The 16,945-nt window shown below is 48.9% G+C and overlaps 3 protein-coding genes across 3 annotated transcripts in view; 2 read left to right on the top strand and 1 right to left on the bottom strand.

Moving 5' to 3' along the window:
• The first annotated feature begins 1,750 nt into the window (after positions 1–1,750).
• PSMD5 (proteasome 26S subunit, non-ATPase 5) lies at positions 1,751–8,015 on the top strand. Its single transcript, XM_010223194.2, has 10 exons — positions 1,751–1,938; positions 2,081–2,225; positions 2,835–2,948; positions 3,230–3,358; positions 3,671–3,780; positions 4,217–4,359; positions 4,952–5,143; positions 5,917–6,026; positions 7,028–7,168; positions 7,628–8,015. Exons 1-10 carry the CDS (start codon positions 1,751–1,753, stop codon positions 7,883–7,885), a joined length of 1,530 nt encoding a protein of 509 aa, XP_010221496.2. The 3' UTR covers positions 7,886–8,015.
• Positions 8,016–10,657: 2,642 nt separating this feature from the next.
• On the bottom strand, positions 10,658–12,388 carry B3GALT9 (beta-1,3-galactosyltransferase 9). Its single transcript, XM_010223190.2, has 2 exons — positions 12,383–12,388; positions 10,658–11,776 (listed from the first exon to the last, which is right to left on the bottom strand). Exons 1-2 carry the CDS (start codon positions 12,386–12,388, stop codon positions 10,670–10,672), a joined length of 1,113 nt encoding a protein of 370 aa, XP_010221492.2. The 3' UTR covers positions 10,658–10,669.
• Positions 12,389–15,658: 3,270 nt separating this feature from the next.
• Positions 15,659–16,945, top strand: part of KCNT1 (potassium sodium-activated channel subfamily T member 1) — a 54,652-nt gene continuing 53,365 nt past the window's right edge. The window contains exon 1 of the mRNA XM_088525355.1: positions 15,659–15,783. Coding sequence (XP_088381481.1) covers positions 15,659–15,783 — 125 coding nt within the window. The remainder of the gene's footprint in view (positions 15,784–16,945) is intronic.

Raw genomic sequence — 16,945 nt, 5'->3', positions numbered from 1 at the left:
GTGACTCACCTCTTGCATTTTTTTTTCAGAAATAAAAGGAAGGAAACCATGGGTTTGGGTTTTTTTTTTTCCCAGAAAGATTGTATTTGCCGAGGGGTGGTGCAGAAGCGAGGGGCTGAAACCCGTGCATGAAACCCGTGCATCGCAACGCGGATTAACCCGGCGCTGCCCAAAGTGCCGAAGCGGAGCGAAGCGGAGCCGCCCGCGCCCGCGGGGCCCCGCGCGGCGGCGGCGGGGCCGGCGCGTCCCGCACTCACCAGCAGCAGCCCGAGGCGGCCGGTCCGCGCGCAGCCGGGGCCAGCGGGCGACTGGCAGCGCTGGCCCAGCCACTCCGTGCTCATGGCGCCGGGCCCCGGGCCACCGCGTCCCGCTGCTGCCACCTGCTCCGCCGGGAAGGCCGCGCTGACTCCTCCTCCTCCTCCTCTTCCTCCCCGGCAGCACCGGGGGTGCCCCCGGCGGCACGGCCGCCTCCGCCACGGCCCGGCCCCCCATCTCCTCCCTGCACGGCCGGGAGAAGCAGGTGCCGGGGTCTGGAAGAGCCTCCGCGAATCCGAACTAATGTTCCCGACAGCACCGCAGCTCTTCCCGGCTGTAAATCCGAATATTCCCCATAGCACCGCAGCTCTTCCTCGCTGCAAACCCAAATATTCCCGACAGCACCGCAGCTCTTCCCTGCTGTAAATCCGAATATTCCCGACAGCACCGCAGCTCTTCCCAACCGCGAATCCAAACTAATGTTCCCGACAGCACCGCAGCTCTTCCCTGCTGTAAATCCGAATATTCCCCATAGCACCGCAGCTCTTCCTCGCTGCGAATCCAAACTAATATTCCCGATAGCACCGCAGCCCTTCCCGGCTGTAAATCCAAACTAATATTCCCGACAGCACCGCAGCTCTTCCCTGCTGTAAATCCGAACCAATATTCCCGACAGCACCGCAGCTCTTCCCAACCGCAAATCCAAACTAATATTCCCGATAGCACCACTGCCCTTCCCGGCTGTAAACCCGAATATTCCCCATAGCACCGCAGCTCTTCCTCGCTGCAAACCCAAATATTCCCGATAGCACCGCAGCTCTTCCCTGCTGTAAATCCAAACTAATATTCCCGACAGCACCGCAGCTCTTCCCTGCTGTAAATCCAAACTAATATTCCCGATAGCACCGCAGCTCTTCCCTGCTGTAAATCCAAACTAATATTCCCGATAGCACCGCAGCTCTTTCCCCAGATCAGCTGGGGAAACAGGTGACCGGCTGCTCCTAGGGCAAGCAGGGAGTTCGGGGCCGCGGGGCGAGCGCCATCCGTACCTGGCTTTGATCATTCCCTCCAGAAAATCCTGTTTTTTCCTCCGATTTCGAGCTTTGCAGCCAGGCTCCGGTTCTCCTCAGCGGGAAGGGTTACTGCCCACGGCACGGGGCATTCCTGGCGCCTGGAATTAGTTTCCGACGGCTGGCAGGCGGGTGGTCGCGTGGGGCCTTGGGTGGTGCCCGCCTGTGTGACCGCGGGGGCCGATCCGCCCCCAAAACCGCTTTCATTTTCCTGTGAAAAAGGGCGGTTTTGGGGGAGCTCCCCCCGCCCCCTCCCCCCCGCCAGACGGGGGCGTGGCCTCAGGGTCCCGCCTCCTCCGCGCGGCTCGTCCAATCAGAGCGGCTCCAGGGGGAGGCAGGGCGGGGCGCGGTCGCCATTTTGTTGGCGGCGTTGCGGACGCGAAAGGAGCCCCCTGGTTACGGCCGCGCGGGGCGGGGGCGCCAAGATGGCGGCTGAGGCGGCGGCTGAGGCGGCGGCAGCGCTGCTGGAGCGAACGTGCCGGCCCGCGGCGCCGCCCGAGGAGCTGCGGGCCCTGCGCCTCGCCGTGCAGGCTGTGCCGCTCGCCGCCCTCCGGCCCCGCCTGCGCGACGCACACCTGGCCGCCCTCTTCGGCCTCCTGAGCACCGGCGACCGGTGAGTGCGGCACCGCATCTCTTCCTTTCCCCGCTCTCTGCTGTCCCCGCAAGTCACCCTTTTGGGTCCCCGAGAGCGGGGCCGGCGCGGCTGAGGGCCCCGGCGGCTTCCCCGCTCCTCAGCGTGTCCCCGTGCCGCGCAGGGAGCAGGTGTCCGCCTGCGTCGCCGTCCTGGAGCGGCTGCTGCAGGCCCTGGAGCCGCCGCACCTCGTCCGGCACCTGCGGGAGGAGCTGCAGAAGGGCCTCGTCCACCCCGACGACTCCGTGAAAATCCTCGCCATCTCTCAGGTAGGGCTTTCCCCCGCCAGGTTGGCCGCAGGTTTACCCACGGCCCAGCCCAGGGCCAGGCTGGGCTACTCTGATGCACTGTGTTTGTCTCGTTTGTGTGTTTGGTTTTCCTGTGTGTCTGGTGTTTTGTTTTGGTGCTAAACTATGAGGAAAAGCACCGTGCTGAATGTTGATTGTTGGGGGAGCTCCTACTTTGGACGTCTCCTGTACGATACGTGGGTATATAATACTTAATGATGTGGCTCTTAAGTATCCTACATAAAGCTATAATCTTGCCAGAGGTAACCTGTAAACAAATCTTCTGTGTAATGGGGACTCTCATCACTTCTGTGCAACGTGTTCCCAGCCAGCACTGGTGCTACAGGAATTAAATACAGCAACAGTTTGGCAATTTGGGGTACTCTGAGTAATGTTGTAGAGGATTAGGGTGTAGTAACTTGGTATTTCTTGCACTGAGAAGATGTAACATAGTGCTTGATATAGTGACTGGCATGTAGATTTAAGATCTTATGTTTAAAACCTTCATTTTAAAGACTGTTTCTCACATTAACAGAATATGAGTATAAAGGAATGTAACTAAACTAATAGTGTATTTAATAATGTTTTTAGATTGGGAGGATTGTTGAAAATCCAGATGCTATTAGAGAAATTATCGACAGTCCTGAACTATTACGGCAAATAATCTACTGCATTGGTGGAGAGAAAATAGCCGTGGCTAAAGAGGTAAGCATTGCTTTCTCTTTTTCTCTTTAACAAACTATTTGACTTGGAAAAAGCATTTTGTGTAGTGGGCACTGAATAAGTGGTCTGTCATGTGATAGGACAGCTCTTTTTCTGAGGAAAAGAGAGTTTGTGTAGGTTGAAAGACTGGCATCAGTTATGCAGCGTAAAACATAGTAGGTGGTTTATGTCACAAATTAATATGTTAGTAAAGAATGGTTTAACTCTGGCTTGAGTTTTCTTATGTTTGTGTCTTATGATGAACAACTTGTTTTTGTTTGCAGGCCATCAAATCTCTTTCCCGGGTCGCACAGACACAGGATGGCTTGGAGGCCTTGTTTGCGAGCAGCTTGTTGAGTGACTTGAGGAATGTTATGGCAACAAATGATATTGTGCGGTACAGAGTGTACGAGGTAAGAACGAGATAAATGTTAGCTCTTGAGATGCTGGAAGCAGGTGCTGTATGTGTCACTTAAGTATGGTAAAGGAAAAAGAATATAATTTACATGTTCTGGACCTTAAAAGAAATGTGATTATTCTCTGGAGGAAAAAAAAGTGGAAAATGAAGCATTTGCTGCAAGTCTGGTAGATATTTAGATGTATTGTGAAGCATTATAAAAATCTTAAAGATAAGATTTAAACTTAATTTACATTATATGATATAACCGAAGTGCTAACGTGATTTTAACAAACCACTTCTTTCCCCTCCCTGTGCTTTTATTTAGCTAGTGGTTGAGATTTCTTCAGTGTCAGCTGACTCACTAAATTACTGTGCAAACAGTGGATTAATATCAGAATTAATTGGAGAGTTGACCGGAGATGATGTGCTAGTCAGGTATGTTGGTAGTAAGCGAGTTTGCTGATGTGATATCCTACATTGTTAAAACACAGTTAAAACAGTTCCTTGCTCTCAGTAACCTTCTACTAAACTCCTGTGTGTCTCTTCCCTGGAAGGAATTCTGAGAGAAAGTATCTACATCTTCACCCTTCTCTCTCTCTCTCTATCTCTCTCTAGACTTTTTTGCATGTAAAATACTGTTTTACTTGAAAATGAGAATGAAAATGAAGGTTTCCTGGTATGCTACAATAGTTATCATGCTGGGCTGCAGTATCAGCAATTTGTGTGTTTCTTAAAGATAACTGAGTGGGCTTGGAGGAATGTTGGATAGATGTATGAGTTTTTGTACTTCAAGGTTAGAAAAACTATCTTTCTTAGTGTCTAGGTACTCTCAAAATGTGTCTGAACAGGACAAATGTGGTGTTTGTTGCAGAGCTACGTGTATAGAGATGGTAACCTCACTGGCTTATACTGCCCATGGACGCCAGTATCTTGCTCAACAAGGAGTTATTGATAAAATTTCCAACATTATCATTGGTGCAGAGTCTGATCCTTTCTCTGGCTTCTATTTACCAGGTGAAATTATGCATTTCTTGTTTCTAGTGTTATTTAGTATTTGTTATGTGTTAAATGGAGAGGACAGTTAAGCTTCAGTTTTGAAAGCTTGGGGGTTTTTGCATATTTAGAACTCATCATGTATTGGGCATATACAAAAATGCTGAAAGGCAGCTAATAAGTGAATAATGCTTTTCACTAAGTGGTAGAAAAGAGCAGACCACTGTGTAAATGCAGAGTTTAAGTATCATTGTAGGCTTTTTTGAACTCAAACTCCCCCAAATCTGTTAAATCAAGAATTAAGTGACTGATGGATGAGTTAATCTTGTAATCGTAGCTCCGGTGATGACGCTTTCCCTGTGTGGAGGATGTTTCTGTGTTATGGTGCTGCACTTCATGTTCTTAAGCTTCCCTTGAGAGCCAAGGGAAGCTTGCATTTCCTCTGTATTAGAGCCTCTTCAGAATACCAATATGTTTCTAGGCCTTATCTTTGATACATTTAAAAATGATATGTGCATTTAACAATACTTGCTTAATGGTGGAAAGAATATTGGATCTTTAACATAGCCAAAATGATCGTTTCTGTAGCCTGATGTTTTTTTTGTCTTGTCAGGATTCGTTAAATTTTTTGGAAATCTGGCCGTGGTAGACAGCCCCCAGCAGATCTGTGAACGATACCCTGTATTTGTGGAGAAAGTCTTTGAAATGGCAGAAAGTCATGATCCAACCATGATCGGAGTGGCTGTAGACACACTAGGAATCCTGGGATCAAACGTGGAAGGCAAACAGGTTTTGCAGAAAACTAGTTCGTATCAATCTCTTTTTATTAATAAAACTGTCTGTATCTCATAATGAGATTGACCTTATATGGTATAATAGGGAAAGGAATTGAAAAGGTTAAATTTCTCCTAATTCCCATATGCACAGGTGTGTGAATAGCTGCTGGTGGTTGTTATACTGTCTTGCCAGGCATGGCAGTGTGAAATATCATTGTGAAACTAGAATTCTGATATTGCAAGCATTACTTGATTTCTGTTGTTTGTTTTCTAGTGGGTTGCATTATATGTATTCAGTGATACTGTAATTTTAGATTCTTCTGATCCTACTGATATCATAGCCTTCTCCTCACTGGGGCAGAGAAAATACAGATGATCATGTAATGACACTTCTGTTGAGGACTGCATTATTTCTTTTAAGTGGTCCAAGTATTGAACCGAGGTGTCAGGCTTCTGTTAGCAGGTAGCTATTGAAGCATTGTAGAATGTGATTGAAGACTTCCAATCACAAATTAATTTGTGTCCACAGTTCCCAAGCCAACTCAATTATCTGTTGTGTGTAGCATTCTTCTTGGAAGCCTTTGCATAGTCCACAGATGAATGAACCTAAAGGGATATATATTTATATCATATATCATATTTAGGACCATATGAAGCAAAGTAAATCTTGTACTGGTTTAATTAAATGAGGTTAAGAAACTGCTTTCTAGTAGCTTATTTAGTATAATGCCGCTGATAAGTTTTCTACTGCTGTTGAGATGTGTCCAAACTAAATGGAAGCACTTTGTTTTTATTTTCAAAGGAAGTAGGTTTCAAAATCTTCTAAGCAGAATCGGACATCAGGCAAAGAATGCCCCAACAGAATTAAGACTTCGATGTTTGGATGCCATTTCCTCTCTGCTTTACTTGCCTGTAAGTCTGTGTTGCTGTTAGTTCCCGGGTTTAAAAACAAACTTATTCTTGCATCTAAATGGATGATCAGGGGCCTGGAACATCTGCCCTATGAGGAGGGGCTGAGGGAGCTGGGCCTGTTCAGCCTGGAGAAGAGAAGGCTGAGAGGGGACCTGAGCAGTGTCTAGAAGTACCTCAAGGGAGGCAGTGAGGAGGACAGTGCTGGCCTCTTTTCACTGGTGGCCACCGACAGAACTAGAGGAAACGGCTGGAAACTGAAACACCAAAAGTTCCACAGGAACTTAAGGAAAAATTTCTTACCAGTGAGGGTGCCAGAGCCCTGGAACAGGCTGCCCAGACAGGCTGTGGAGTCTCCTTCTCTGGAGATCTTCAAACCTGCTTGGACGCAGTCCTGTGCCACGTGCTCTGGGTGACCCTGTGTGTGCAGGGGGTTGGACTAGATGATCTCTAGAGGTCCCTTCCAACCTTAATGATTTTATGATAAATAATGGTCTGAAGGCGTTTTACAGTATTTCAGTTAAGTGCCCATTCTTAGATATCCCAAATTAACTCTACTGTTTTGAAATGCTTTGCGTTATTTGTAGAAGGTAAATATTTGAGTGTGCTTGTAAGAAGCCACATGCTCAGATTTTGTTTCTAAACCCTAAATCAAGATAATGCTGACAAGAGAAGCAGAGTGAACAGTATAATGTGCTCTAAAGGGATTGGGGCAAACTGTTTTAACTTTAGTGACCTAGTTCTAATAGTGTAGTTGTGAGTCAGTTTAACTTGTAGGACTGCACTCCACAGTAGTCTACCAAAGCAGATTAATTCTGCCCTTCAGGCCTAACAAAATACAGAAAGCCACTTATTCATGAAAATAAGTTGAAAATTTAAACCAACTTAATCTGTTGGTGGCTTAAGGAAGTTAGACTTAAACACTGAACAGATGCTCAAAACTTGAACTGGTCATAATCCTAACAGAATTCTTTTATTTCTGTGCACATCTCTTGTATGTGTAGCCAGATCAGCAGACAGAAGACCTCTTGAGAATGACCGAGTCGTGGTTTGCATCCCTGTCCAGCCAACCATTGGAACTCTTCAGGAGTATCAGTACTCAGCCCTTTCCTGATCTCCACTGCGGGGCTTTAAAAGTGTTTACTGTAAGTTTACTGCTACTTAAAGTTGGTGTAGTGAATTCTGTTGTCTCTGACAGTCTGAGATTGGGTCAGTGAGTGTCACAGACTTCTGGCTGAAATAGGGTTCTGTGCCCCAGTTGCACTCGCTGATTGAATACTTTGACCAATGGGTCAGGCACACAGTGTTTATTTTCTTGTAAAATTGGGAGGGGGAGAAGGGAGAGCTCTCAAAACCTGGATTTTGAAGAGGCTACTCCGTGTGATATGGTGCTTTAATAGTTCATTTACAATGTAATAGAGAAGCACTGAAGTCTCCTTGATTTCCAGTGAAGAGCTCTGTGCTTGGACAGGACATAGCTGTCACTGTTGGATGACATGAATATCCCTCTTCAGTTTTAATTGATTCCTTGATTATGACTCTGTTTTTCTGCATTGCTAACTTTTGTTTTTTAAAATGAGCTTTTGTTTTCTTTTCACATTTAGGCCATTGCAAACCAACCGTGGGCCCAGAAGTTGATGCTTAATAGTCCTGGCTTCGTGGAATACATTGTAGACAGATCTGTGGAACCTGATAAAGCTTCAAAGGATGCCAAATATGAACTGGTTAAGGCCCTTGTAAACTCTAAAACAATCGCAGAAATCTTTGGAAATCAGTATTACTTGAGGCTTAGGGCTTACTTGAATGAAGGCCCTTATTATGTTAAGGCAGTTTCTACTACAGCTGTGGAAGGAGCAGAGTAGTGTCACAGCAGCAGCCTGTCTCAGTCCTTGCAAACGATGTTCCTGAAATAGCCGTTAAGCTTCTTGCACACTGGAGTTGTTTCTAGATTGCCTCTTCAAAGAATCTTGAAGTATTTGACTCGATTTGAAGCAAGTGTCATGAGTGCAAATTGTAACTTAGAGTGCAATGTTACTTGAGTATCATGGCACAGATCCTCTGTGCTCTGTCCTGAGACAAGTAGTCCAGGCAAGTACTGTGTCAACTGCAGGCTCTGTGATATCTTGCAGAAACTATCAGTGTTTAGTCAAACTCTTGGGCTTGGAGCTCCTATCATGTTTTTTTTTTTTTTTTCAGTAGACTATATTTCAGTTAAAAGCAACACCAAAAACACGTTGAGGTTCGTGACCTCACATGCTGCCATTGCTTCTTTTTTGTCCTTATATCTGCCTAAGGTGACATCTGCATGGAAAATACTGTGTTTAGTCAGTCATGTTCCATCAGAAAGCTGGTTGTTAAATGTGAACTAGGACTCATTTAAAGGGTTTGTGCTCATGTGAAGAACAAACTGGATTCTCTTTTGTTATCAGTTTGCTAGTTGTAAGTCTTGCTTTGAATAAAATAATCCTATATATTGTTTACATTTTATGCTGAGAATAGGAAACTTTTAGCCCTTTTAAACAAAAACTGCAGACTCCTAATGTATAAAACCAAAATGGGAGCTTTATTTCTCTAGCTAGCTGCTACTTTATATGGCAGTTCAGCTTACTAGCTGTAGTGCTGTAACTCTAATTCAGAACCAAATCTTAAATTGTTTACACTATTTTTATTAAAAACTTTCTAGTTTTGTGTTATTTAAAAACACAAGAGTTTTAGTTGCCTGATTTGTAATAAACAGGGGAAGAGCAAAAAGCTTTCATGTTTAAAGGCTTAAATGGAGTCGAGGAGGAAACAAATGTAGTACTTCATGAGGCTTTATATCTCCTGAAGATGCCCAGCTAATGTACAGCTGGCCTTACAGCCCATATAACTGGCCATGTCAGTAAGTGATGCCTTAATCTGTAAGCAAGGACCATGATGGTTTTTGTACCAAAAACTTCTTATTTTTGTTGAGATGAAAGAAGGAAAGAAAAAAAGACAAGCTGGAGGAAACAATAAAACACAAGGTTAGAGAAATAACACACTACAGCTTTACTCAAGGTCAGACATGCCTCTGTGGAAAGTACTTGTCTTTATCCTCACTCTGCCAAGTGACTTGGGATAATCTAGGCATGTAGTAACTCTTTTTTTTTTTTTTTTTTTTTTTTTTTTTAGCTTGTAGAAGCTTTGGGCTGCAATCAAGGGTTTTTTTTTTTTTTTCTGTCAAAAAAGTCCTGTTGAGGAATGGAAAGGGGCACAGAGAAGCAGAGTGGGTGGGAAAGGGCTGTTAATGTGCAATGAGCTATCTGAATGTGGGTGAGCTCCCCTGTTTGACTGCCTTTTTACTGGTATGTACAAAAATCTGTCATCTGAAATTTTACTACTGCTCACACTTCCATCCTCAATGTGCTTAGTAAACATCTGCTAGTGAGGAAGGCAGGACCAAGTGTCTCATCTCTAAACAGAGAGAGTAGCAGCAGCTTCACGAATCCTGCATCCAGAAAAGTATGAAACTATTTAGCAACAACATGGAAGAATGCAGAGGTGCTTCTTTTGCACTTGTTTTGGGTTGTTCAGCTTTGCTGTTTTAGGTGGTATTGTATGCTGATAGCTCTGTATGAGCCCTGTATAAAGATCTCTGTAAAAGAAATCAATATAAACCTTTTTTCAATTTATGAGTCTCTTGCCTGTGTGTTTTCAGCTGTTCCTTGTAAAAGTTACTGTGTGCCAAGACTTAAACATCTGCTGTGCATGGTACAGTTGTCTGATTAAAATATTTCAGAAGATGATGCCAAAGGCTCTTTTTATACATGCCTAATTATTCTGTTGAATTTAAAGCTTAATCATGCATCAGTTGATCACTCTTATTCCCTGCTATTCACATAGTTCCCTACCCCTCCTCTGTAGAGCTGCAGGGTTTGCTTGTTGGTACTGGTGTATTTTGTATTCAAAGGAGAAGATCCTTCTGTTATCTATAAGGTTGACAGGTGTGAGTGAGGAAAAACGGAGATGAATGATGGAGAATGGGATTTGAGGAAGAGAGCTTGGTTTTTAAAACGACCTCACTGCTTCACTGGCTAGCAAACTGTATGCCTTGGTATTTTTGGAAGAGTGGATTCCCTGGAGCTCACATCTGATCATCTGTGTCAGAGTGGGACCATGACAGGTACCTGAGCCTCTTCATGTATCTATCACAAATGTACAATGAACTTGTCCTGCCAATCTTTGTTTATTTTCGCCCCCTCAGGAAAAGCTGGTCTGGAGAAGCTCAGCTGTAGGCAGGGGTAGGTTTGTGTGCTCTGCAGCTGCTCCCTGGAGAAGGGGGTTTTGCCTCCTGTCCCAAAATGCTATGGAAATAGGTGCAAATTGGATCAAAAATGCAGGAACAGCTCTGGCACAAGCCAGAGGCACTGAGATGGGTGGAAAACACTGGGTACAGACCGACTTTCTTTGAATACTCTTTACTTCTACACATGCAGTTGTACATATTTAATATAGCTTGAGTACATCTGGTTCTTTTGCTATCAGAAACTAATCTGGAAAATGGGTTAGAGTGGTGAGAATCCCTTTGCTTTTAAAGGAAAAAGAGAGAAGGTGCTGGCTTTTTTACCAGCTATTTTACTGCGTGTGTTCAGTGAAATTAAAGATGGCCCTCATTTGCTCAAGTCTTAATCAGCAAAATGAAGAGCCCCATTTTTTATTGCATCCATGTCAAACTGTTTGAACTTATCAAAGTAGGTCAAAACTTTGCAGGACACCAAACCATAATAAGTTTCCAGTAATGAGCAATCTTTTCCATCTCTTATTTCCCTCCAGTCTTTAAATAGCTCATCCTCTTTCATGTTGGAAGAGGTGAAAATGAATTTATAGCAGCACCGGTTATATCTGATGTGCTTTTCCCCAGAAAACCGAGAGCTGTGAATAGGAGTGATGCCAGCTTTTTTAGCACAGATTCCTACAAAGATATCCGGGGGCACCGAAGCTGGCACTTCCCTGGCGGCTACGTAGACCTTGCGAGCGACGTCCTGGGAGACGATGAAAGCCGCCCCGCTGCAGTAATCCGGGTAAAACTCCTCCGGGTATTGACTGAGGGGAACGAAGCCAGGGCTGGCAGGGTCTCTGACAGGTACTGCATGATGAATGACTCTCCCTGTATAAACGTCCTCTAGCTGCGTTAAGCTAAGCAAGTATCCAACCAAGCTGGGGATACTCACAAACGTTTCTTCGTCGGTTTTAAGGATGTACCTCGCATGGGGACAGAAAGTGACTGTCCATTCCATGCTCATCACAACCTTCTGCGTCTGAGTGGCGGGCGAATCAATGAAGCTCCCTTCAATAATGTCTCTGTGCTTTTGAGCCTCTTCATTGATCTCCAGCTGGGTGATTACTGAAGCTGGCTTTCCTAAAGCAAACAAGGTAAGGACGGCGTAACCTCTGGCGTCAGTCACATTGCCCCATGTCTGCCTGATCACGTTGCGCCTTCTCCTGTTTTCTGGGCTGCTGCTCACAAGAACTAGCAAAAATACCTCTTGATTTGAGCATGCCCCTGCACTGCTGGTGGTGTAAGAGGTGGAGAGATTGGCCTTTAGCAGATCTGTGTCTAACTTCCTAGCCCTCTCCCTGATTTCCAGAACCTTTGCATCAGTGTAAGAAAGGGGTAATGACCGCAGGAAGTATTCCTCCAGTAAATCTGCGCCAAAAAGCAGCACGTGGAAAAGCAAGACATTAAACAGAATGAAGCACCACTGATGGGTCCGGAGGCTGCAGAACGTCAGCTGCGGAAGAGAAGAGATGAACCTTGAATTCTCTTGATACTGCCCTAGAAAGGTTTCCACTTAGCTTAAAATACATTCAGGCGAGACGGTCTCTGCTTCTAGGTCAGTCTCCATATTAATGGAAGGCTTTGGACAGCCAGTTTTTCCTTCTAGAAACCTAGAGGTTTCAATACACATGAGATCCCTAGAAGCGGACATCCCAAGATGATGCCGTGCATCCCTATGTGGAAATACTGAGGATTCGAACAACTTCTGTCTGTCTTTTAAGCTGTTGCTGCTAACCTGGGTTGTCAGAGGACCCATACTAACCTGGATTTAACTACCGTTAATGTGAATCTCTGTTGATTTTTCTAGTGCCTCAGGAAACTTGGCAGGCTAGGAAGGGAAAGTCAGTGTCATGCAGCATTGGAGAAGGTCATTCAGAACTGAAGTCTCTGCATGGGGACTGTCCTCCTGCCTCTCCTGCACCCTTGGTTTGGGATCGCTCCCTGCAGCACTCATCTCACTCCAGAAACAGGCCTTGGAAGGGCAGCCTCTGGCTCGGTCTCCCGCTCCTTGCATAGTCATATTCCCTGCTCTGAGGGATTAATCGGGCAGAGCACTTACCTGCATGGTGGCAGGGAACGTGGGCAGCAGCCGGTGGGACAGGATGTTCAGGTTGGAAGCAATTTTTCCCTGGCTGGAGCTGAGGACGCGACGTGGGTGTCTGAGGCTGCAGGCTTGAGTTACACCCTGCGTGTGCCCTCACCTGCCTGCGGGGAGGAAAGCTGATCCCGAGGGTGATCCAATTGCAGCCGTGTCGAAGGGGCGAGCGGAGCTGGCCCTTCCCTTCATCCCTGCTGCTGCTCAGACGGGCCTCTCGGAGACCCAGCGGTGCAAAGCAGCTGCTAGTGATAACTGTAGAGCTGATTCCACCGTGTGAGGGGGCTGCGATGGGGCAGCTGCTCGTCACGAGGAGGCGCTGGGGGCGGCCGAGGGGCTGCCACGCTGCACGTGTACCCTCAGAAACATCTGGCACCGGGGAGATAGTCCGAGCCCTTAGAGAAGTTGCAGCATTTTCCTTTCTGCTGGTGATCTGGGCCGTGTATTTTTAGCAAATGCTCTGCTTGGGAGCTGAGACTCGTCAGGAGTCCTATGCGGAATCACCCTGAGGCTGCTCGCGACGCTCCCGGCGAGGTGGCTGCGTGCCGAAACACTCATAGGATTAATTGGATGTGAGTCTCTTCACTATTGACCCCAGGTTGTTAATCTGCTTTTTTGATTTATTGCCGTGTCGAAGCCAGGCCCGCTCCCTCGCCCGGGTGTGCGGCAGCAGCGCGAGGTCTCCGTGTATCCCCTCCGCCCGGCTCTGCCAGCGCAGACAGAATAGAGCAATGGGCTGGAAAGGGCCACGTCTGGTTTTTAATAACAATGTCAGTTGCAGTAAACAAAGGAAGACAAATGGATCAGTCTTAGTCACCTAACAGCAATATTTTTGCTTGAAAATGTGAATCAGCTCTTGCGAGCTGTTCTTCATGCAGAGCTCTCACCAGGCCAGGGGAGCAGGGAGGAGACGGCTCTGCAAAACTTCCTCAGCACCCGTTTCATTTGCTCTTTGATGTTCAGCATTCCTCAGGGTGCTAAATGAAAGCAGCAAATGTAGAACCACTGCCCAAAGTACTGATCTACTAGTCAAATAGCTTAGTCTCTTCTAATATATAAATGAGGGTTTTATTTTTCTATTAAAGGGCTTGGCTGGCTGAGTTAAAGCATGTTTCCATAGCCACCGTCGTAGCGTAGGTTCTCTCTTTGCATACATCAGTCTTGCAGTGACAGAGCTCCATCATCCTGTACACGTGTGTTTGAGAAATATTCCTTGTATTTAACAACAGCTTTGGCAGCTGCTCCCGCTGTGTCTCCCTGTGAAGAGCTGGAGCCTCCCCGTGTACCGTAAGGGCAGCATCCAGCACCAGGAACATGCAGCCTTGTGCAGTTGTGCTCTTTATTGCGAGGTATTGCTAGACCCAAAAGACCCAAAGGAGTTTCCAGAGACACGTGGAATTCACTGCTTTTAATCTTGGAAAAATTCTGCTGGGGGGAAAGGGCAGCATCCCTTTCCAGGGGGAATATTTAGAGTGAACTAGTGAGGTGACCATGTAAAAAGTGGTGAGTGTGACCAGAGCTGCAGCACTCACAGAATAGCTGGAGCAAAGGTGCTGGGGAGGAGGGAGAGCTCTCCCCTTTTCCTGGGTGGAAAAAAAAAAAGAGACTCCAGGACCAGCCCCCAGCACCAGCTCTATCTTTCCCAGAGCATCCAGGCAAGCCAAATGCGCTCTCAGGGACAGCTCGGAGCAGAGGACACCTGTGTCCATGGGCCTCTGTGTCCCCACTGCTCATACTGCAGAGCAGAGCTCACCTGGGGCTTTCTCCTCCATCCTGGAGCAAAGTCCCTGGAGACCCTTTAAGGAGGAACTGAGCCCAAGTTGTGATGCGCCTCGCTCCTCTTGAGGCACGTGTTTGAATGGGGATGTTTTGTTCTTGGGCCTTTTTCTCTTCCATTTCTCAGTTATCTTCTCTAAACATCCTCCGCCTCCACAGGAGCTGCTTTAACTAATTCCTCCTCCGCTTCTGTGTGCTCGCCCAGCATGTCACTAAGCTGCCGTGCTGCCCACCCCCTTCCTTGCAGAGCTGCACGTTAACATTTTGCACTTGATAATGTGAGGCAATTAGTGAATGAAGAATAACTTTCCTGCTTAAAAGCACGATGGGTCGGGAAGCGTCACCAGACCGCGGTGCGGGAGGAGTATTCGTTGCCTTTCTCTCCAACGATGCCTGATGTAGGAGAGCCCATATGGAGAGGGAGGAGGAGGAGGAAGAGATGGTAGGAGAGAGATGAAGTCTTCGGTCCCCGCGGGACACATAAGCCCAAGAGCGTTTGAGTGGGCACGGCGGGGGCCGCCTCGGTGGCAGCATGTGACGATGCGTCGCTGCTCCTGCCCCTGCGCTCCCTGCTTCCCCTGGAGCTTCACAGGGCCAGAAGGAGCTGTTGCCTTAGTCCCTTTAACCCTTTCTGGGAGGAAGCCGGGCGTTATCCGGCGCTCCCCTGCAGGGCAGGAATGCGGCTGCACCGAGGCCGTGTTATTGCAGGAGGGCCCCTCTCTGGAAGATCAAGGCGCCCGCCGCGCAGCACGGAGCAGGAATTCTCCACCGCCCGCGCCCTTGGCCCTGCAGCCTGTTTTCCTTCAGCCGCAACTCGAGGTGCTGTGCGAAGCACAAATATTTATAGGACTATTATTAAAAAAGAAAATTCTCCAGGAGGAGGAAGGGGGAGGAAGAGAGGCAGGGTCTGGGGGCTGCACATGGGACAGCTTGGCCCTGTACTCCTGCTGTCCCTGCCTGGGCACCCAGGCCCAGGTCACCCTCCGCATCCCCGCATTCCCCCCATGCCTCCAGATCTCTCCTGTGGCCTTGGCGACCAGCGTGCTCCTGGTCCCACCGCATCCCTGGGATTCCTCCCGCAGCTCCTGGTCCCCTACCGCATCCCGGGGTCCTGCCCCGCGGCTCCGGGTCCCCCCCACACTCCAGGTCCCCTCCGCATCCCTGGATTCCCCCCTCGTGTCCGGCAGGTGGCGCCGCGGGGCCGGTCCCGCTCCCCGCGCGGCGGCTCCGCGCCGGGGCCGCGGGGGCAGCCGAGCCGGGCGGCCGCCGCTGCCGCCTCCTCCCGCCTCCCCCCCGCCGCTGCCGCCGCCGCTCTCCGCCTCCTCCCGCCGCAACTTTCCGCCACCTGTTGCGGCGGCATGAGGCGGCGGTGATGGGCTGCGCGGCGGCGGCGCGGCCACGGCGACGGGAGGGCGCCCGCGGGCGGCAGCCCCGGCGCGGCGGCCGCGGCGGCGCGGGGCGCCCATGCCTTTCTCGGGCGAGGAGCGGAGCCTGCAGGGCATCTATAAACCGGCGGGCGGCGGCGGCGCCGGGCGCCCCGAGGGCTACACCAACCACACGTTCGTCTACGACGATGGCAGCTCCCGCAGGTAACGGCCCCGCGCCGGGAGGGACCCCCGGGGCGCGGAGGGCGGCGGTGCCCCCAGCCCGGGGCTGCGGGTTCCCCCGGGAGGAGCCGCCGGGCCGGGGTCGCAGTTGCGGGGGCTGCCACAGCCCTTCCCGGCCCCACAGTCCGTGCGGTGCTTGGAGGGGACCCTCTCCCCAGGGGCTCTCGCCTGTGGGCGATGGGCGAGTGCCTCGAGCCTTCCCTGCTCATGGCCAGGGTAAGGCCATGCAGCTCCCTGCATGCAGGGCTCAGCCGAAACAGCCCCTCTAACGAAGCCAGAAAAGCCACCCGGGGAACAGTGGCCCGTTCCCTGCTCCTGCTCTGAGCAGCTTTTACACCAAGGTTAAGATGCCTGGTGCAGAGGAGGGACCATGGTTTGGGATCGGGGTGCTGCAGGGTCCCAGGAGCCGATGCCACTCGCTTTCCAAGGCTTTGCCTTGGGCCACCTGGGAGGAGATGGGCACTCACTGCTGAGAATCCCCAGCTTCTACCAAGAGCTCTGTTGTCTTGTCATTGATCTGATTACATTGGCAGGTTGTGGCTCTACTGGCTGCCACACTCATCAATCGTCAGTTTAAACGGGTAAATGAAGTGTGTGCATCAATTTGGTCTTGGCAGATAGGGAGCTTGGCTGGGTCTGTGCCCTGGGCTGGTTGGTGCTCGTGTTCCTGCTGAGAGGTTTTTGTTTTGTTTGTTCTATTGTTTTCCATCTGCTTGCAGTGATTTAGGGAGACCACGTTTTAATCCTAAAAGACTCATAGAAAAAGAAGGATCAGCCTAGTCAACAAGATCTTTAACTTTTGGATTATTGCCACTGACTGGGAAGATGATAAAATGCTTGAATATTGGGTCTTGTGCTCAAATTCTTCATTCTTTATCCCTGGAGACAGGGAGTCCACAGAGGCTACAGGAGTCAGCACCGCCTGACTCCCGCGACCGCCGCTTGTTGCCTCCGTAGGGTCTTCGGCACATCAGCGTCCTGCACGCCCCCAAATCCATTCCCCCAGCTTGGTTCCTCTTCTTGCTCCTCTGCTTTGTGTGTTTGCAGAAATTACACTCTTGACTCAATTATTGGCCGTGTCTCGGTGTGTTTGGGAGAGATAAGACCGGAGACAGCAGCTTGCGGAGGGTTCAGACTCGAACGT

The sequence above is a fragment of the Tinamus guttatus genome, unplaced genomic scaffold (assembly GCF_059628265.1).
Source record: "Tinamus guttatus ecotype Peru unplaced genomic scaffold, ASM5962826v1 Tinamus_guttatus_pri_ptg000226l, whole genome shotgun sequence".
NCBI classification, from domain to species: Eukaryota; Metazoa; Chordata; class Aves; order Tinamiformes; family Tinamidae; genus Tinamus; species Tinamus guttatus.
The sequence above is the reverse complement of the archived record's forward strand: the minus strand, read 5'-3'. Positions and strand labels throughout refer to the sequence as shown.

Coding starts and splice junctions, on each gene's coding strand:
- PSMD5 (XM_010223194.2), top strand. CDS start 1,751: ATGGCGGCTGAGGCGGCGGCTGAGGCGGCGGCAGCGCTGCTGGAGCGA. Junction 2,226..2,834: donor AAATCCTCGCCATCTCTCAG/GTAGGGCTTTCC, acceptor TAATGTTTTTAG/ATTGGGAGGATTGTTGAAAA. Junction 3,359..3,670: donor TGCGGTACAGAGTGTACGAG/GTAAGAACGAGA, acceptor GCTTTTATTTAG/CTAGTGGTTGAGATTTCTTC.